Source organism: Etheostoma spectabile, chromosome 1 (genome assembly GCF_008692095.1).
Source record: "Etheostoma spectabile isolate EspeVRDwgs_2016 chromosome 1, UIUC_Espe_1.0, whole genome shotgun sequence".
In the NCBI taxonomy this organism is placed as follows: Eukaryota; Metazoa; Chordata; class Actinopteri; order Perciformes; family Percidae; genus Etheostoma; species Etheostoma spectabile.
In genome coordinates, this window is record NC_045733.1 from 19,739,034 (window position 1) to 19,761,468 (window position 22,435).

The window sequence follows — 22,435 nt, forward strand, 5'->3', positions numbered from 1 at the left end:
TTTTCATCTAGCGATGATGAGGATAACTTGAGTAAGTAAGGAACTGTGACTATAGCTGCCGTAGAAACTAGCTGTGGTAGTAGTTGTTCCTGTTATCATCTCCCTCAAAGGAGTGTAACCAAAGGTGCCAATACTGTTCTTTTCACTGAATATGAAATATTAAAGTGATGACGGCTCATACTGCTGAAAAGAGTCCAGTTGACATTGGGATAAGCAGTGCAGTGTTTTGATCCAGGAAGGATGTTAGATACACTGGGATGTTAATGAACTAGTAGTTGTCTACGTAGCCATGTGCCCAGCAGTAGAGATCTTTTGTCCCCTTTGGTTAGTCTCATGAAAGCTTACTGAAATAGTTGAAATAGATGCAGACAGGCTGACTGAAGAGAAAATGGTTATAAAACCTAAATTTTAATATCTCATCACAAAATACACATTATATAGTATTTTTAATAATTTAATTAATTAATATTTATACTGTTTATTGATCCCCAGTGGGGAAATTACAATTCCACTCTGTTTGTTAGTAATCACACACAGGCCTGAAATAAACACACATGCCCAGGACCTATTCATGCACAAAGGGAGAGATGTTAGAGTGAATGGGCTGCCAGCTGGACCAGCACCCTGAGCAGGTACGGTGCCTTGCTCAAGAGCACCTGGTCCAGGAGGTGAACTGGCAGCTACAAGTCCACACTCCGTACTTTGGTCCATATGTGGACTTGAACCTGCGACCTTCCGGTTCCCAACCCAAGGAATGATGCGACATAACAGACATAAATGCATTTAGGCTTGACCAAAACTAACACACTGAAAGCAGATGAAGTCCAAAAGTTGAGCTTCAACTGAGATTTTTTATGAGGAAAGCACTAGTTACTGCTGATATTAAGCTGATTGCAGTATGCAATTGGATACTAAAAACTAGAAAATTCCGCAGAAATATTATCAGTGTGCCTGCTATCGGGCGCACATCCACATACACACACATTGGAAACATAAGTTAGGAGGCAGTTGGTCAACATGGCCACCAGGGAACAGTGTCATGATAGGTGTATGTGTGTATGTGTGTGTGTGTGTGTCAGAACTTGTTACTATGCTGATTTCCTCAGAGAAGGATCTAGATATCCGTTTTCAATGTGTTGTATTGGCAGTTGGTTCCCTAGCGTGAACACGTAAAGTCTGATAGACTCCATAGTTACATGTCTGCGATCAGCACAAGATTTCCTACATTTTGACCGAAAATTATGCCTGAAGAATTAAAACTGGAGGAGAGAGAGCAATTAGTTTGTTTCAGAGAATCGTGCTGCAGCCCCTCCCCTCTGCCCTCTCAGTAGCAGAACCTGTTGCTATGGTGATTTCCTCAGAGTAGGGGCCAGATTCTGTCTTTCAATGTTTTATATCTGCAGTTGGTGAGCCTAGCGCGAAATGTTTTAGTCCGATAGACTCCATAGTTACATGTCTGCGATCGGCACAAGATTTCCTACATTTTGACCAACTATGATGTCTGAAGAGTTAAAACTGGAGAAGAGAGAGACATTTGTTTGGGGGAAATCTGAGAATCGTAGCCCAGCTGCATGGTTTTTTTATGGTTTCTATTGACTGTTGGTAGATCACAGCCAACAATTTAATTCAGATAGTCTCCATATTTATGTCTGTGACCGGAACAAGATTTCCTCCATTTTGACCAATAATAAAGTCTGAAGAGGTAAAACTGGAGGAGAGAGAGCAATTTGTTTGAGAAACTTCCAGATATCCGTACCCCAGCCCCCCACTCTGTCCCCCACTCTAGCTCTGAACATTCCACCACACACACACACATTGGAAAATCTGAGACGGTCTGAAAACGGGACGATACTTAAACAGGGATTTGGGAGAAACCGTGCTAGATATCTGAACGCCCATTCAGCCCAATAAACGCCAAAGTCTTGTCTTCGGTTTAAACTTTTAATCATGTTTTTACGTTAAAGTATGGCGATACAGCATGGTCCCAAAGAGGGGGGGTTTGGAGCAATGTTGAGAGATTTCCCGAACATTTCCCATTCAAGTCAATGAGACATTTTCGCCGTTTTTAAGCTATTTTTTTTAAGCGGTAAAACCACGCGGCAAATCTCTTACAAAAGTCATAGCACACCATTCCCGATCAATACCCACATTTCGGTGTAATGTGGTGCGCGTGCTGGCAACGCTTCGGGACTAGTAGCGGGACGAAATTTGGCGGAAGATTCAGAATAAGAAATAAGTATGGGCGATAATAGTCATTGTGCCGATTGGACATCGGCACAATGAATAATAACTATTCCTGTTGGCAACATTAAATAAGATCTCAGCTTCTTCTGTCCCCTACCCAGCCCAGTATCTTTACTTAAATTAGTCTTTGTTTTTTCTCTTTGCAAACATGAAACACAATCACCAGAGTAAGAGGAAAAATAATAATCATAAACACAGCAGGTGAACTGCCCTCCAGATAAATGGGAGCCTGTCACCTTTAGTCAAAGACACTGAGTCCTCCCTTTTCTTATCTGTAAGATATCTCTGTTAGTTTTCTCCGTCTCCTTGAGGAAAAAAGCTGCATCCGGTTTTTGGTTTGACCTTCTGATGCAGAGAAATACTTTGCATATTTGCGTGTAATTCAGAATATTGGGGAGAAATGACTGTGGAGAAGGATGCAGAGTTGTTATTTCGAAAAGATGCGCCTACGTTTAACTGATATCAAATAAGTAAAGACTCTTTGGTGAAGCAGTTTATGCTTTGATTACATGTTTTAATTACTTTTTTCTCATGTGCAGTCAAATGAAAAATACAACTAAATGAGAGATTAATTGAAAAAAAGAACAGTTTTGCTGTCACTAGAGCCATGTTTGGTTAACAGAGGCGCCTGTGTGGAGCTTGGGTAACACAAGCACGTTACAACTGTCATGGCTTTGTGTGATGATGTGGGAGGCAGAATCAATTAAATGTGATCAAATATTGAGAGCATAATTTCTTGCAGGAAAAAAATGAACTTATTTTTTTAGCCCATATCTAGCAGGTATTAATGGTTCTGGATTAAAAGATGGTACTTTAGCATCTTGTGGCCTTGGTGCTGGCTGCCCTCATCGGTGCCACAGTCGTTTTGTTGTTGGCATCTACGCAGCTTCCATGAGAAGACCTCATGTTAAATACCTTGCTCAAGGACTTTAAAGGTATCTGTTGTAGGACATGGATTATTAAATTCTCTGCCCAGTTCTTGCAGCCAGGATTGAAACAACCCTTTTTTTTCCGGAATGGTTCTTTACACCGTGTCTACACAGGGGGGAGTGGTGTGAGCAGCACATTAGCCTCAGTGCTCTGCATGTCTACACAGGATGCGTTCAGGCACATTACTAGGCTCTAGGTCATCCTTGCTTTGTCAGCACTCAGAGCCTCATGCACAATTACTTTAGTTATGTGCTTAAAACAGAAGAGCAAATGGACATGAAGAGTAAAAATACTCTCTGTCTTGTGTCTGGTTGAGCCAGGTTGAGAAAACAGAAACAAAACCTTTTCCATGAGACACAGGTGAGACGGATGGCTGAAACGCCTCCTGTGTAGACACAGCGTTAGGTCAGTAAGTTCATTCACATTACTGTATATTCAGGGAAAGCAGGATGACCTGCCGGTTAGTGTGGTCAACCTCTAAACAGATATCTCCATCACTTTTAGTAGACAAAGAAAGTAGAATTTCCACCTGGGACAAATAACAATGAAGAAAAAAAGAAGCTGTTTTACCAACCGAGTCTTTGTCCTACCGCTGACTTCCTCTTTGTTTCTTTCTAGGTATGAGGTCGTTTTCCAGCGCCTCTGGGTCCCTAGCATACAGGTCAGTCCAACTCTGCACACTTGCTTTACCAGAAAATAGTTGTTAAGGTTTTTACTGCAGCTGGGAACTTTATAGTCCTATAAATAAACTGTGTGGAGAGGTAAGCAGCAGTGGTTCTCCATGGAAGCTTTATAGTGCTGTGACCATCTTGGAATGTGTTAACAGATAACCTTGTGAAGGCAACTCTTTGAGGATAACATTGTGTGTGTGTGTGTGTGTGTGTGTGTGTGTGTGTGTGTGTGTGTGTGTGTGTGTGTGTGTGTCAGTATATCAGAAGAAGAGCCTGGCCCTCTGCGGAGCGACACTGAGGGAAAGAGTGTGACCAAAGTCAGTCGCACCTTCAGCTACATCAAGAACAAGATGTACAAAAAGACCAGGGTGAGGGAACATGGAGTTTTTACTTATAATAACACGGTGCTACGGTTTCTAAAAATATATTTACTAAAACGTCCCTTTCAAATCCAGCCTCTGTTCATAGGCTTCTCCTGCTTAAACATGTATTCCTTCAAGCAAGGCTCAGTGGACACCAGGCTGCTTTTCAGCCTCCCACTGGGAGCTGCCCTGTGCATCTTCTTCTGTTGGCCCCCCAACAGCTCCAGTTAAACAGTTGGGGGTTCTGTGTCTTGTTTCAGGGCAAGTCACTTTTTCTTGTAACTCCCCCCTTTCAGATTTTCCCAGTCAGTACATTTTTCAGATCCCAACAATTTGTGGTCCCTCGACTGGTTTAAGATGTGATCGAAGTCATCTTTTATTCCTGACAGAGCCATCTCAAGTTATTTATCAGCAGAAGTTTTTTTTCTACCAGTGAGAATATAATAGTCATTTGTTTTTACGTTGTAAGCGATGATATCCCTGATTATATCTATCAGTTGAAAGAAAAAAGAAAGAATACTTTCGTAATGGGTGCACTAGTCTGATAAACAGTCCTATTTGGGAATTAATGGGTAAATACAAATGTAAATGTGCTGTATTTATATAGCGCTTTGAGCAGTTGTTAAGACTGGAAAAGCGCTATATAAATACAGCACATTTACATACTTAACAACTGCTCAAAGCGCTTTTACATCTACAGGAAACATTCACCATTCACACACATTCATACACTGTAGCCGAGGCTGCCGTACAAGGTGCCACCTGCTCATCAGATAAACACTCACACACATACACACTCCGATGCGCAGCACCGGGGGCAACTCGGGGTTCAGTGTCTTGCCCAAGGACACTTCGACAATGACTGCAGGGGCAGGGATCGAACCACCAACCTTCCAATTGGCAGGCAACCGCTCTACCACTGAGCCACAGCCGCCCACAATACCATGCATAGTTACTTAAACAAGTGTTTGCTGTCTTTAATTGTGCAGCCCTTGCAAAGAGACACAGAGGGGTGAACAGGAAGTTAAACAGGAAGACGGAGTAAGCTGTGGTTTTATAATCTCATTTCTTACCTCAGTCATCGCTTTGCTTTTAAAGTGACAGGATTCTGCGGCTGGTTGCTACCTGTCAAAGGTCAACATTATTGAGCATGGTGTTGTGGACTCCAAGACAATTAGCAGAGCTTTGATGTTCAAATTGGCACCAACTGGATTGCTTCCATCATATAGGATTAGTACATTCAGTGACAACCACCTCAACATTTCAAAAAACAGTGTGTCACAAACCACGGCTGTACACAATACTATACCGTTTCTGTACAATATCCGAAGTCCAAATGTTCCCCAACGAGATGTAGATGTGTGCAGTTTTGACATAGTGTCTGCACCCCTTCGGTCGTTAGTCCCTCCTGTAGCAAGCAAGTCACTTCCTCATCACAGCTTTCAGAAAAGAGCCTCTGTGCTGGCAGTAGCTTCAGCCGCAGCCAAGGATGTTATGCAGGGGATTCACAGGGAGCCATGGCTTCTCAAAGAAGTGGAAAGGTTGGCTGGAGGTAGGCTGAGACAATGATCTGGTTTCCCAGTCAAACTGTGGTGAAATTGACTGTCACAATAGCATGTTCAGTGCCTGGTGTTACTTTGTAGGCTGATGTTTTTTCCAATCAAGTCATATTATTATTATTAAATAATTGTGCAGAGAATCGTCTTTGCTTCCTGTGCTGTTGATTTTTTAGCTATTCTCAAGCCTATTTGGAAAAAAAGATGAATTGATAGGTTATGCTGAAAATACCTTGGTCTTCTAGTTTGTAGAAGTTTGTCGATGTGTTTTACCTTGTGGCTAGACAGCTGTTGCAGGAAGTGAGAATGAATGCTAAGTGGAGTAATGGCTATAAAACTTGCGGGCTTGCTGTGTTCCAGTCAGCCTCATGATATCTTGAAGCAACTAAACAGAATGAGCTCTAGTATGTCAGAACTTTGTGGTTCCCTCAAACCAAGAGGCCCAGGGCCGGCTATTAAAACGAGCTGGAAACTCCATTTTCCCATTTCCTCTGGGTTTGGGTGGAGGCTCTGTGATGCAAGTCCAAAAGAATAAGAGCTCTGTTGTTCTCTGCATCACTTTATGGCATTGTGATTCAGCTCAGTGTACAGGGATGACCAACAGCTGGGGATGACCTCGTCCATTAATCCGGAGGCAACAGAAAGACCGCCCTGTAATGGAAAGGTCAACGTTCGGATTCCCAGACAGCGTGTCTCCGTCAGTAGTCATGCGTCCTGCAGAAGTGTGTTTCAGCACTGTAAAGTCTTCCCCGCTCATTCATCACAAGACGGTTTGACTAAGAGCTTAGTAGTAGCTGAGAAAACACCACAACATGAAATATTATTATTAAATTGTTTATCCTATTTGTTATCTACTGCTTGTCATCATTCGCAACATTATAAAACCCTACAAGTAATCCTGTAAAAAAATATATAGATCCCAGTTTTAGAATGAGAATCACATTGTCTTTAAATGAGGCAAAACAACAAAGAACCATGAAACAATGTACTACGTTCAAAAAAGGTCTCTTAATGAGACATAAACAATGCATCACTTAATATGCAAAGCCCCCTGCTGTGTAGGACATCACAGTAATGATGTTGCTCTGCTGGATTCAGATTGGAATTTATTAACATAAGCAACTAGCTAAATGCTAAGACATTTGGTCAATGTTTGTCACTCAACACACAACTCAACACAGTCGTTTTATTCCTAATTGGCTGGTAACAAAGTTGAAGTAATTGCATTCCTCTCCTTGTATAGTTGGAGTTGTGTTCCTAACTATGATACTTCCACTTGTGCAGGAAAAGGATAGAGAGAAAAGGGATAAAGAGAAGGAGGGCAAGGAGAAGGACAAGAAGGCAATTAATGGTCATATTTTCACACCAGTGGGCTCGGGCCATGCGGCCCAGTGCTTCCAGTGCAATAAGGCTTTCAACACCAAGGAGGCTTTCCATTGCTCATGTAAGTACCCTTTTCTCATTGTTCTTTTGTTCCACTTTGTGTTCTTTCAATGTGTTTGACTGATCAGGACTCTTTTTACTTTAGGTCTGTCTAAAGCCCATCAAGTGTTATTGTAGATTAATTTCTTATTTGAAAATAAGCTAGTCTCTCTGCACTGCTGGCGACACATAGTGAAGAAAAGCTCCTTGTTTAGTGGGTGGGACAGTAGTGCTCACATACTGTACATCATTTGGCATGATCATGCTAATCAGGAGATCCCATCGACTTACTGGCTCAGTCCGTACTTTGGAACCATATATTGTATAGATTCATCCACATGTTATTTGAAGAATTTTATTTATGGACAAAGAAAACTTTATTTAGTTTGTTGGTCAACTGATTATAATATAAATATAGATTTGCTTTCACTGTTGCTAATGTAAATAAAAATCATCAGAAAGCCTTAATAATTATATCATTAGTGATAATTCAGTGATAATTCTTTGAGGTCCAGTTACTAAAACGCTCTCCTAGCTTTGGTTTCTACTTTACAGACACAATGAGCAGCTCCTTATTCTCTTTTATAATTTAATTACCATTTCTGCTTCCTTTCCTAGTGAGAGAAATGGGCCTGTGGCTGCCCTGTTATCAGTTTGAATCTTGAATGGAGTTATTGTCATTCAACATGGAAGGGTATACTTGGTGTTAAAAATGTTCATAACGGAGAAAGCTGACTCAGCTCTAGGTCAATCAAATGTGATCCGGTGTGTAGAGCTACTCTGGTTAGACCAGGGAGAACCGCCTCAGACACAGGCGGTAGCCAGGAAGTCATCTCTCTTACACCGTTGTTCTCTCTCATGAGCTGTCTGTGCACAGTAATCAATCAATTTGATTGGCTGAAGTTATTGCCGTTCTATCTGGATTAGCTAAATTGTAAAAAAAAAAAAAAAAAAAAAAAAACTGACAACGCTCCGTGGAGATAATTGTTTATTCTATTTAATTTATCAGAAATAGGTCATGGGTCCAGACAAAACCGTCCCTTGGCCCGGGGCTGCACCGTGGCCTGCCAGTTGGTGATGCCCAGTTCTATAGCGTGTGTGTTGTAATGTCGAAAAGAAATATTGTTAAAGCAGAATCACTCATACTTGGCTATGCCAGCTTCATGATTTGTTTGAAATAGTGAAACTCTATGAAGGGCTACTTCTAATGGCTTTCAGTACAGACAACAAAATGCTATTTGTATTGTTTTCCACTGAAACAGCAGCAGCAGCAGCCCTAAAGAGGATGTAGGTTATTGCACAAGCCTTTGGCGCAACCCTAAAAAAAGCCTAAAAAGGAGAAACCAGCTCTGCGATGGATCGCAGCGATCCTCTCAATGGTCACAATCTGCCCCGATTCTTCTGGCTGGAGAAAACAGCTCTTGTTGTGTTCTGTTGGCCTGGTTCGTATTGTTGGAGCCCCAGACAGTTTTGAGGGTATTTTCAAGAGGTTTGTCATCGCAGATGTCTGGCTGGTGTCCATTCAACAGACACATACAGTGATCCTTTGTTAGCTGGAATCAGTTAGACGTCCACAAAAAGCAGTACAATACCCAAAAAACATTTAAGAGGAGAAAAACACTGCAAGAATTGTGGCTGGTTTTAATGTGCAGATCCTAATTAGATATAAATCACATGATCTACTAGGCGGATACTTTTATCCAAATCTCTTTTACAGTAGCACAACTAGATAGAGGTTTCATGTGTTAGGTGGAAGTGGAAATAGAAGCCCTAACCCTGAAAGTGTTGCTGCCCTTCTATATGTCTTGACTATGACTTATTACACAGGATTATTGTCTCACCCTGACTCAGATCATAAGTGTGTTGATGTAATCCTAAGAGTGGAAATGGTGTATGCAATTTAGCATGGATGACAAGGTCTGTTGGGTTTCACTTGTGCAACATGTCGGTTTAAAACCCTTCTGTCTACTGGAAACATGCCTGTATGAAAGTAAGAGGAATCTGTGAGGCTAGCTTTTTGAGACAACAAGAGACGGTTGTTTGTTCCTCTCTTCCTTCTTGATCAACTGTTGCTGCAAAGTTGTACGGAATGATTTGACAGTATGAACGTATTGTCAGGGGAATTAAATTCTTTCATTGACTCAGTGGGATAAGATTACAGAGCAGCTCCTATTTTAGCAATCTTAAATGATGACCCTTTCCTGATTTGGGAATGTTTATATAATTGAAATGTTCCCATGTAATGCAGTGTTTATGTGTGTGTCATACCATCTTTCTTTTTCTTTCTCCTTCATCCGTGAGCAGTATTACCCCTCGATTGCATCACATGCCTTTGCTCAGTCTGGCTTTCATTAGTGGGCTGGTGGAGTTTCCTGGACGGCTATGAAAACCAGTCAGAATTTCTAGCCCCCACCTTTCCACACACCCCCTCAACACCCCCACCATGCTCGTAGTATTCACAGAGTGTTCTGCTGCTTTTCTTTCCAGACTGTAATGCTTCCGTCCACAAGAGCTGCAGGGACAGCCTGCCTGTTTGTGCCAAGGTGAAGATGAAGGTAAATGTAACTCCTCCGCTGATTCTCTAGTATTCTGCTGTCCTGCAGCCAATATTGATCTGATCTCCTCATTTATGCTTTTATTCTCTGTTCCTCTGGCTAGTTGCCCAAACAGCAGTTTACAGTACCAGATTCAACCTCTTTTCCTACAGTCACGTTGAGGAACAAATGTGAGTGTCAAAGCAAACTCTTTCAAATCTTTATTTCCAGTTTTCACTTGCAGAAATCCACAATGAAGCTCTTTGAACATATTTCTTTAGCAATAATTAGGATTGGAGGTAGCTTAACTAAATCAAGTTCGGTAAATGACTTCTTGTACATTCACAACATGTCTTAGGACTGTTGTAAGGTCAGTGGAGACAGATGAAATTAGGGCTCCTCAATAGAAGAGGAAATACAAACAGTATGGTGCTACTAGCTTTGGTGCAACGATTCAAAGTGAGTAGGCAAGACATCTGTGCAGATTCCCCAGAGAAACATTCCATCTACTTGGCAACACCACAAGTATCTCCACATTTAGTATGTTTTTAGATCAGTTAAAGGGTTACTAGATTAAAAGAAGAAATTCTCTATCAAACGATAGAAGGTCTCCTGCTCCTAAGACTACAGCACATTTGGGGGTAAACGAACCAGCTAGTTTAAATCCTTTTCTCAGGGACGCTCTTAGGATCTCCTGTGGTTGTTGGAAGTCTTGCAGGCTTCTTTTCACTGCCCTGTAAATGACCTTTATTCAACCAGCTAATGAGTACACCACAGAGAAAGTAAACACACATAACCAGACACAAAAAAGGACAGATATTTACAAAGAATATAGACAGAGCACATCCAGCATCAGGGACAATCACTAGATAGATTTAAGTAAAAGGTTTAGAATCAGGCAGCTGGATGAGAACGCTTTTTAGATAAAAATGAGGACCAGCCTACTTGTTCATATAGTACACAGTGATAAGTACAATATTTTTCCCATGTAATGCATCCGTCTCTGAACCAGCTGGTGGGACAAGGGAGCGTCCCTGGTCTGCTATCTTGTCCCCTGAAGACCATTCTTCCCTGATGATCCCATCACGAAGACACACCAGCATCATGACTTTCCATGGCAACAACCTCTCCAAGAGTCTCTCCATAAGCAACATCGCTGGGTGAGCTGTGTGTGTGTGTGTGTGTGGGGGTGTGTGTGTGTGTGTGTGTGTGTGTGTGTGTGTGTGTGTGGGTGTGGGTGTGGGTGTGTGTGTGGGTGTGTGTGGGTGTATTATTTTTTATTATTATTATTATTATCTCTCCATTCAGTCCGGTGTTTGACGACATGCCCATTAAAGGCCTGCGGTATCTCTCCCAGTCTACTGACTCCCTCAACAGAACCAACCAGGTCACAGAGTCCATGGAATCACTCACTGATGAAGGTCAATACACACACACACACACACACACACACACACACACACACACACACACACACACACACACACACACACACACACACCATTGGTTTGATTTCCCAAGACAGTTCCTGATCAGCTGGGATTAATGATAATGAATACATTTTCCTATAATGTTCCTATTACAGTGAAATTATTCATTTCAAAACATTAATTATTTCTGATGTGAAAAATGAAATAATCTGAACACAAAATTACGTTGTCAGTGTCAGTAAACCATTCAACAACTAGAGCAACATAAATACTCTGAAATAAATTGTAGCCTCTTCCCTGAAAGTTATAATTGATTAGTAAAACAAATCAAAGCTGTATATATACATCAAATGTCATAGAAAATATACATGATCTTTAAAGTGTAAGTGCAAGCTGTGTTATTGGTGCAGGGACGGAGATGATGGACGGCCAGCTGATGGGGGAGTTTGAGGCAGATTCCAAGGAGCTGGAAGCTGACTCGTGGAGTTTATGTGCGGAGCAGCAGTACATGCAGCAGCTGGACAAAGAGCTGGTGAAGAAACAGGACGTCATCTATGGTACATTTCATCTTGAAAAAGGTCATGGAAAATTAAGTAAATGTTTAGAAGAAGAAAATAAACTGCAGCTGTTCAGTGTTTCTTCAGTTTAGATATTTTGTTTGGTTTTCTCTACTACTACAACTATTTTTTAATCCAAATCATGGAAATGACTTGAAGCAACTGGTCAGAGTAGACAAGATATATATTTTAGATGACTTGAAGTAGAGAGAAAATGTTTAAAACTGTAAAAGAAAAATTGGCATTAGCACTTCTTGTAACTTTCACTTCAGTTTGTTTCGGTTGCATCTACACGTCTCAATGGTCTATTGAGACTGCAGGTTTGCCTACTTTAAATAGTCATAGAGATACATCCTGTCTGAGACGCTAGAGGATTCTGATTAGAACCTACTGCTGGCAAATACATTAGAGTGATTCAATAAGATATGCACTGACATACAAATACATGTCATGACTTGATATGTCTATAAAACTCTGAGCTAGAATTATATAGATACATTGTTCTGTGGAAAGGTATAACGAGTGCTGCTTCTGTAACTATTTGACTAAGTCTCACTTCCTTGTATGTCCTTCAGAGCTGATGCAGACCGAGATGCATCACATCCGGACGTTGCGCATCATGTCGGAAGTCTACAGCAAGGGCCTGCAGAAGGAGGTGCAGCTGGAGCTGCAGACGGTGGAGAAGCTGTTCCCCGTTCTAGATGAACTCCTGGAGCTCCACACGCAGCACCTCCTCCGCCTCCTGGAGAGGAAGAGAGAGTGCCAGCTGGAGACGGGGAGCTCAGAGGGAGGCTTCATTATCAACAGGATAGGAGACATCCTGGTCAGCCAGGTTAGAGGAGGGAGGGGTGTCTGGGATGAGGATGCACATCCTAAAATTGTAATGACACATGATAAATTAATTTTCTCTCTTTTGAGGCAATTCCACCTGTGTTGGTAGTGCAGGAAGCCTGGAGATCATGAATACTCACGATTTTACATGAAAAGAGAATTCAAAACCAAATACTTGCATTAAAACACTTTCATCAACTATTCCATGTCAGTGTGTTGTGAGGTTGGTTTACCACTTTGGTTTGTTTTGTGTAGTCATGCCTGCCAAATTCTGCTCTAGTTCTCAGGTTGCAACGGGGAAAACATGAAGCGTGTTTACGGGAGATTCTGCAGCCGCCACAACGAAGCCGTCAACTTGTACAAAGACCTCCTGACCAAAGACAAACGCTTCAAGGCCTTTATCAAAGTAAGACCTTTATCTATATTACCAATCTGTCCTACAAAAGTGTTACTTTTTTAGACGTTGCTTTCCATGCACTTGAAAATGTCTGTTCTTCCTCACAGGATTGTTCTGTTGTTGAATAGACGTCGAACACACACTCGCTCTGTTGTACTTGTGTAAACCAAGGACTACTGTCTCGCTTTTCTTTGGTTTTTTCGTCTTTTGCATCTGCAATTAATTTCAATCTGTGCATTTACCGTAAGCTTTTCTATAAAAGCTGTGTAACTGTCATATCCACAATGACAGCAACACCTTCTCAACTATTATTACTGTATTGTTTGACAGCATATTAGTTCTCAGGTTTGCCGTTGATTATTTGAAACCTCGTCTTGCTACGGCAGAGCCACCTTTTGTGTGGGCATGTTTTACTAAAACACTTTTTTTGTTTGTTTTTCCAGAAAAAGATGAGTAGCAGCATTGTGCGGAGGCTTGGTATCCCAGAATGCATCTTGCTCGTGACCCAGAGGATAACAAAGTATCCAGTGCTAATTCAGAGAATCCTGCAGCACACTAAAGGTTAGCTTCCTGTCCGCCTCTGTGTTTACATGATAACATGATTCGGGGAAAATGGAGGAAGGAAATTGTTTTTTATTGGGATGACGCTGGCAACTAATACGACTGGTAGATGGGGAAAATATACTGAAAAACCATATTATTATCCATAACATAGTCAGACTGTTAGTTCCTAGTTGTTTGTATGATTCTATAAATGTTTCTACTTCATGTTCTCTACTGGTGACCTTCGTCTTTAATTCTCTGTGCTTTTCGCAATGCTGTCACCCTGCATTAAATAAAAAATACAAACATTTACATTCACCATTCAGAACACATTATTTTTAACACTCTAAGTCTTAGATTTGAGAAAAGAAAATTACTGCACAGGACTGTTTTGGCCCTTAGACCTTCATCAGGTAAAACAGGACTGAAAACAGTACTATATACTAATAAAGTTTATTGCAAATAACTATGACCGTATCACAGCCAAAAGGCCTTGATTTGAAACCAGTAAAAGAAGAAAAGTTTTTTTCTTTAACATGAAACTCTTTGCTAGTTAATTATTCTTGGATCTAAAGGCTTTTCCCGCAAACTAATGACATAAAACAAGACAGAATAAGGCCAATAACTCCATTAGTATTATGGAAATGTTGCTGGCTTATAGATCCTTAAAGAAAGTTTATTTGCAGTTCAAACCACATATAAACTTTTTAGTAAGTACGGGTTTAAGACCTGGTGAGCTCCATATATTCACACTGCACTGAAATGTGTCAAATCCATAAAAAGTCCAACGTAAATCCAACCTAATTTGAAGCATTGTCCAGGCTTCATGATTCATTTATTGTCTGTAACTATATAGCTAAAGTTGTATAAAGAAATACAAAAGCAAACACAGTTTCCACATGCAAACAATTCTGAGATACTTTTTTGGTATGGCATAAGAACAGTGTACATATTTGAGATACAATAATCTTGCTATATGAAAGTACATGAAGAAGTGTTGTGCCTTTCTCAAGAAGGAAGGATGTGGGTGTGGCAAACAAGTACTTTTGGGGGCTCTGATGCAAGTGTGATCTACATTTTGGTGGGCATTTCAATTTATGCAGGTCAGAGAAAAGATGATGTTAAAATGAAAGGGACAAAACTCAACACACATGAGAGAAGTTTAGGTGACTTACAATGGGGCTCAAAAGTTTGGCCACCCCAGGTAAAATGCTTTATTAATGTGCATAAAGAAGCCAAGAAAAGATGGAAAAATCTCCAAAAGGCATCAAACGATTAGACATTCATATAATATGTCACAAAAAGTTAGATTTTATTTCCATCATTTACACTTTCAAAATAACAGAAAACTAAAAAAATGGCATCTGCAAAAGTTTGCCCCCCCCTGCAGAGTTAATACCTTGTACCCCCCCCCCCCCCCCCCTTCGGCAAGTATCACAGCTTGGAAACGCTTCTTGTAGCCAGCCAAGAGTATTTAATCCTTGTTGGAGGTATCTTCGCCCATTCTTCTTCCAAAAGTCTTCCAGTTCTTTGAGATTTCTGGGCTGTCTGTCACGCACTGCTCTTTTAAGGTCCATCCATAGATTTTACATTATGTTGAGTTCAGGAGATTGTGAAGGCCATGGCAAAACCTTCATTTTACTCCTCTTGATGTAATCCACCGGGGATTTTGAGGTGTGTTTAGGATCATTATCCATTTGTAGAGGACATCCTCTCTTTAACTTCAGCTTTTTCACAGATGGCACCAAGTTAGCGTCCAAAATTTGCTGAAATTTTATTGAATCCAATTTTCCTTTTACTCGTGACATGTTCCCTGTGCCACTGGCTGCAATACAACCCCAAAGCATGTTTAACCATGCTTAACAGCTGGACAGAGGTTATTTTCATTAAATTCTGGGCCCTTTCCAAACGTACCTTTGTTCATTCCGGCCAAAAGTTATATTTCAACCTTATTGGTCCACAGAACTTGTTCCCACAATGCATCAGGCTTGTCTATATGTTCAGGATTTTTGTAGTGAGGACATAGGAGAGTTTTTCATGAAGACCATGTTTGTACAAGTATCTCTTTATAGTGGAATGGTGTAGCCCTGCTCCAGTGTCTCCAGGTCTTTCTGGTGGATCGGGCAGTCTAACGTGGGTCTGGACTTGCCTTTCTCCCAATCCTGCGAGCGGTTCTGTCTGATATTTTTCTTGGTCTTCCAGATCTTGCTTTAACTTCCACTGTTCCAAACAGAGGATATTGACATCTGAAAACCCTTTGCTATCTTCTCATAACCTTCTCCTGCTTTGTGAGCGTTGACTATTTTCAGTTTCAGTTTTCTAGACAACTGCTTAAGAGGAAGCCTTGGTGCTGATTGTTTAGGGGGGGGGTCAGATGAGTCTGGGCATTTAAAACCTTAAGATTGACATCACCTGGTCTTTCCAGACAATGATTGAGAACAATCCATGACACTGTCAGGTCTCAGCTTTCCAAAGGGGGGGGGGGGGGTGCCATTTTGTTGTTTTCTGTTATTTTGAAAGTGTAAATGATGGAAATAAAATCTAACTTTTTGTGACATATTATACGGAGGTCTAAACTGTCATTTGATGCCTTTGGAGATTTTTCCATCTTTTCTTGACTTCTTGCACATAAATGAAATTTTTTCCCTGGGGTGCCCAAACTTTCGAACCCCACAGTTTTATAGTGTGTGTGTCCAACTCGACACCTACTTAAACCATTAAAATGCTTTCATTTCACTCTGCAATGGCACTTGCAATAAGAGGTTTCTTAGTGAGTGGAAATGCAAGCATGCTTAAATGCCAAAATGGGTACACAGAATTTCACTGCACCGTCTGCTTTCCATGAACACATCCTCAGCTGTGCCACTCTACCCAACTGGTTCAAGCGTGTTAATTTGGAGCCATGAAATTACCAAATAGACTTGCCTGCATTTGTCCTTCTGGGGGTTTTCCACCTGCGTGAAAATAAAACCTTTTAACCCACATGTTGCCCTTGGGTCAAATTGTAATTCCCCAAAATAACGTGATTGATTCCACACAATGCTTTTTACAAATCTCTACTTTAATTAATTTTGGGGTGTCTTATTCAGTTTTATAGCATTTGAAAAAACAATTGAAGTGGTTTTTAAATAGTATTGAGTAAAAGTTGACATATTCCATTTGTGATTATCCATCAACATCCATTCCTTTAATTATAGTCTAAATAATTAGGGGTCCAAGCCCGAGGATGCGTGCACCGCGGTATCGCAAGGCGATACGCGGTTCACACAGCAGGGCTGTGGAACCCTATTGTTTTCGCTAGGATTTTCCATTATTATTCCACGCCACATAAAAGTGGTGCTGCAGCCTAAACCGTACATGGTGGCGACGCGCCATTTTCAGGACTGGTCCGAAAGTCCGCAAAGACCTCAGCCAAAAAAATTCATACACTTCTACCACTAGGTGGCGCTATAGCAGAGAAAAAACACGTTTGGCTCTATAACTCGCAAACCGTACATCGGAAATTTAAAAAACTTACATCCACGCGTTCCCTGGATCCTACTGAATCTCGTGATATAGGCCACGCCCATTTCCGCCTACACTTTTATGCGTGAAAAATCGCGATTTATCAAAAACCTACTTTTTCTATCTCCTCCGAGACCGTGCAATGGATCTGCACGAAACTTGGCACATAGCATCTCCAGACCAACCTGACACAAAGTTGTATAAAGAATTTTTATAGGATAAAAATTGCGCGTGTTACACGCAAACAAATTTGTGTAACTAGCTATGGAAACATTTCCTTTGCCATATCTCGGCCAAAATAAATGCTATCAAAGCCAAACTTTAGAATATTACTTGCTATGACCCCCTGAGGCTCTGTACCAAATTTCATGAACATTGGCCCCTAGGGGGCGCTACAAATAAAAAAAAGTGTGTTTTTCAGGAACGTACTTTGCCATATCTCGGCCAAAATACGTGGTATCAACACCAAACTTGGGGTGATTGTTTGGCATGCCGCACGGAAGCTTCATACATAATTTGGTAACGATGGGCCATTAGGGGGCGCTATAATCGACGCTTGATGATTTTGTGGACAAAGTCAATGCGTTTAAATGGGCAATTTGCAATTGCAATATCTCTGCCACAGTAAATGCTATCAAAACCAAACCGGAAATGATTGTTTCGCCCACCGCCCGGAGACTCTCTGCCAAACTTGGTAAAGACAGGCCCTTAGGGGGCGCTCTAATCCCCATACAACATTTCCCCGGGTCGCTGGGGACGACTGGCGCGGGGAGGCTTGGACCCCGTTGAAACTGCGTGCAGTTCTAGTTCCTAATTTCTGCTTTTCTAACTTAACCATTAGGTATAATTTCCTATAAATGAGGTTTATTGACCATAAATTAACTGTAAAACTAAAGTCAATAAGGTAGTGTCACGTAGTGTTGAAAATGTCACAAACATCATTTCACAAACGTCACATGTTACAAAAGTGACAAACATTGAAAAAAAGCGTCAAAAGCGTTAAAAGTTAAAAACATTAATAAAAAGTGTTGATTTTTAATTTTGGCGAGAAGACAACACAATGGTTCAAATCTTAACTTTTTGCACAAAACAAGTGAAACAAATTAATAGTGGGATTGGAATCTTAAATGTGGAATCATAATGCCAGACTCCTTCACTGATAATGTTTACATGAACATAATATTCCAGTTTTTTTACGCTTTATTCTGAAAAAGACAATATTCCAACTAAGCTGTTTACATGTCTAAAGAAAGTGAATATTCCACTAATATTCCGGTTTTGCATGCAGACATGCAAAATAGGATTTGTTTTAGTTTTCCACCATGGCTGAATTGGCCTTCCTAGGGTAGCATGGTGGCCTTATGGTTATCACTGTGGTTGTGGGTTCCAATCCAGGTCGTTCCAGGCCTTTCTGTGTGGAGGTTGTATGTTCTCCCCATGTCTGCGTGGGTTTTCCCCACCATCAAAAACATGTATGAGCCCTAAACAGGCCGCAAACTGTGGTAAAACCCCTGATCGAGACGCATACCGAATGTGCTGTATAAATGTCTGAGAAATGCTTCTAAAACCTGAATAATACCGTCATATCCCACGTCCTATTCAGTAAATGCTAAATTCAGAAAAAGGCCTTATTCTGAATATACATATGGAATATGTTGTTTACATGACCTATATCAAATCTGAAATATTTTCATGTTCCGAAAAATAGTGGAAATTAGTGTGCATGTAAACCTACTCGATGTTGCCTGTCTAACGTCTAACTGTCACATGAACACAGAAAGCGAGGAAGACCATGACGACCTGACTGACGCTGTTCGGCTTGTGAAGGAGGTGATCGCAGCAGTTGATAGCAAGGTGAACGACCACGAGAAAAGACGTCGTCTGAAGGACTTTCACGGCCGCCTGGACAGCAAGTCCATCATGGTGATGAAGAGTGGTCAGATCTTCGCCAGGGAGGATCTGCTGAGAAGAAGGCTGATCCACGATGGAGTGCTGCAGCTGAAGAACTACCAGGGAAGACTAAAGGGTGAGCAGATTCATGGAGTACAAATCATCTCTTTCTCTCTGTAAATATGTTACAAAATGGGTTGTGATTTTTCACTTATCCAACCACAACTACTTTTCTCCAGATGTCCAAGCTCTGCTACTCTCAGACGTCTTTGTCTTCCTTCAAGAGAAAGACCAGAAATATGTCTTCGCCATGCTGGTAGGATCCCGCTCTCAAATCTCTTCCCCTCTTAACTTTATGTTTTTCTCCTCTTTCTCCTCCCTCTCTTCTCTTTCTCCTTTTTCCTGCTCATCCATCCCTTTTCCCTCCGTCCCTAGTGATAAGGATCTTATGAGCGCTGCCAGAGCTGTTGTTGTCATATTTTCCTATCCCACTGTTGCTGTTAGCATTACCCATTGTGTAATGTTGCCTGCCTCTGGCTAGCTGGCTAGCTAGCTGCACCTAATAAAGCTGTTCTGGCTCTTGGCATCTAACCCAACTGGGATAAATCATATAGGTTTAAGTCGTTTTTTTTCCATGTTTACAGTTTCATGGCACAACACACACACTCACTCGCACACACACCACACACACACACACACACACACACACACACACACACACACACACACACACACACACACACACACACGAGGAGGAATGAAAACAGAGGCAGGCCTTTTCATAATAATCACATCCATCATTACAATCTTTGACTTGAGGTTGTTGACAGAGGAAAGAGGAACAACATGTGGTTCTAAATGGGTGACAGCCATGTGAACCAGGTTGAGTTTTGGGCAACACAAGCTTCAGTTCTGAGGATCATCAACAGTACATTCAGCTAGTAGCAATGAGGTCAGAAGGCACCTGGAGAGATGAAGCTAAATGTGGCTACTAGAGAGTCAGTTAGCCAAATCAAGTGGTTGTTCTATTCAGAGAGAAGGTTTCCTTTGCTCTGCTGCAGATGGATTAGATACAGATTAAATGGAAGTTTGTTCAAAATAAGACTACCAACTTTCTTCACAGAGCTAAGGCTCTGGATTTCATCATATTTTATAGCATAGTCACAGCATGAAATCTGAACCTATCCTTCAAACCTCAGATGAGATTGCTGGACAAATGTTGGGATGTGGTTAAGATTTCAGAGTTTTATTGGATAGAGCAGAAATAAAGCAGCGGTTTGTGATGTTAGCATACCAAACTGTGCTTTACAGTTTTTTGCACTGCTGAGGCTATACACATCAGCTGACTTCCATGTGGATCATAACAATAGACAGAATCCCATTTTGTCTTATTCTTCCCCCTTTACTCCTCATTGTTTTAAACCTTACCTTTCTCTTCACTCTTCCTATAATCCTGCTGTTTTCTAACTAAGCTTCCTTCTCTCTATCCCTCCGCTCTTACTGCACTTGTTGTGTCATGCTATTATTCCCATAATTGTTTTTCTTCTCTTTCTCCCCCCCTCCTTTACACTCCCTCCTGCTTCAACTCACCCTTCTTCCTGTCTTCTCCCATCTTCAACATTGGTCTTCCCCCCTCTCTGACCCTCCCACTGTCATCTTTTTTTCCCCATTCTCCTCCCTTGTTGCGTCCATCAATCCCTCCCCTTCTTCCCCACCCTTCTCTCCCTGTAGGACCAGCGCTCTACAGTCCTCTCCCTGCAGAAGCTGATTGTGAGGGAGGTCGCTAACGAAGAGCGTGGCCTCTTCCTCATCACGGCAGGCATCGAGAAACCTGAAATGATGGAGGTCCTGGCCAGCTCCAAGGACGAACGCAACACCTGGATGCAGCTCATCCAGGACGCCATGCAGTCCATGTAAGTGGGATGGATTTATGTGTTAAGGTGTTTTTACTTACAAACTTTAAGGGCAACATGCTAATACTACAATGACTAAATGCTTTTTATAGCCAGAAGAACGGTTAAGACATTTTTTACTTAACGTTTACTAAAGCATATACGTCTATTTACTTCAACCCATAACCTCCACCGCACTCAAAGGGCTTTGCATTCAGTATTGGTCTCGTAGGGTTCACCTATGGTGTAAGCCAAGAGGTAGACCCAGCCCAATTTTGAGATAATAATAAATGGTAAGCTGCAACAGAGCACTTTGCTGTCAGGGGGATTAGCACTACTCTACCTGGGGATGGGATGTACTCAGGGACAGTGTGATGATAGATGGGCTTCAAGGGCAGCTCACTATAAGCAGAGGATTATTCGACTACAGCCAGCGGGAAGGAGAGAGATTTAGGACTCTCTCTCTCTCTCCCCCTCTATCCCGGTCTGACTTCTGTCAAAATACAAAATTGAGATCAGGTTATTGGCAGGAATGGTGGAGATAAAAACAACAACAGTTTTCTGCTGATGCCTCATCTGTCTTTTTTTCACCAAAAGCATCACAAACATCAAACATTCTCTCAGGGTTGTCTAATCCCTGTTTACTGAAAGTGTTGTTCACACTGATTGGTTGTTGAGAGGGCTGAAGCTAATGCCTTTTTTATAAATCCTTTCTAAAATAATTGGTTAGTCTACAAAAATGTCAGAAAATAGTGGCATGTTTGCTTGATAAATGATATAAACAATTATTCAATTATTGTAATCTTTGGCCAATCATTTCAGACATTAATTGTTTTATCCCTACTCATAGTTGCTGTAGATGACGGTTTGTAGATGTTTAATCGTGCATAATTTACTAGAAGTAAAACCAAATCTTTTATTCATTGGTTGGGCAGGGATAAAGATGAGGATGAAGGCATTCCCAGTGAGACGGAAGATGACAAGAGACAACTGGAGACCAAAGCCAAGGAGATAAGAGGTGAGAGAAACACTTTTTGAGTGTTTGTGTGAAAGAAAACAGAGAGGAGTTTGCACCAAATTCCTCACAGTCTGTGTCTTTTTCTTCTTGCCTGTCTCTGCTGGACAGATCTGTTGAGGCAGAAGGACACAGAGATCATGTCTCTGCTGGAGGAGAAGGTGCAGCTCTTCAGGGGGATGTGGGAGGGCTCGACCCCAGGCGAGGAGGTCTGCCGCCAGGTCCAGCCTTTCTTCAGGTCAGCCTGTAGCTCGGAGCCACCCAGGGGGGCGTCTATCATGAAGGATGCCTTGCAGGAAGGTAAGCCAGAGAAAGAGAGTGTTTGGAGGTGTTAGAGGTGAAAAGGGAAATTGTCACAAGAGAGCATGAGGTTTTTATCAATTAAAAAGTACACAATGTAATGGGAGTATTACCAGAGGTTGTTGTCATTCTCACATGGAAGAAGGAAATATGCCCGTCAGTGTGTTAGAAAACACTAAGGGCCTTTTTCAAACGCAAATTATGTGTACAATCAGCGAGCCACACTGCAATAATAAACTTCCCATTGTTTTTAGAGAATCACCCACTGGTGTGAATAGAAACTCTCATAACATGTTTTTTGATCACTTGAATAATCCATTACATGTGCAGTATACTAAACCATAAAAAAATGGTATT

General features: G+C 41.4%; 1 protein-coding gene across 1 annotated transcript in view; it reads left to right on the top strand.

Moving 5' to 3' along the window:
- akap13 (A-kinase anchoring protein 13) overlaps positions 1-22,435 on the top strand; it is a 103,902-nt gene that overhangs the window by 68,693 nt on the left and 12,774 nt on the right. The window contains 16 exon segments of the mRNA XM_032523208.1: positions 3,793-3,835; positions 4,102-4,213; positions 7,048-7,207; positions 9,673-9,740; positions 9,844-9,910; positions 10,732-10,879; positions 11,028-11,140; positions 11,560-11,706; positions 12,282-12,538; positions 12,818-12,943; positions 13,378-13,495; positions 18,759-19,007; positions 19,111-19,187; positions 20,603-20,784; positions 21,699-21,781; positions 21,890-22,078. Coding sequence (XP_032379099.1) covers positions 3,793-3,835; positions 4,102-4,213; positions 7,048-7,207; positions 9,673-9,740; positions 9,844-9,910; positions 10,732-10,879; positions 11,028-11,140; positions 11,560-11,706; positions 12,282-12,538; positions 12,818-12,943; positions 13,378-13,495; positions 18,759-19,007; positions 19,111-19,187; positions 20,603-20,784; positions 21,699-21,781; positions 21,890-22,078 — 2,139 coding nt within the window.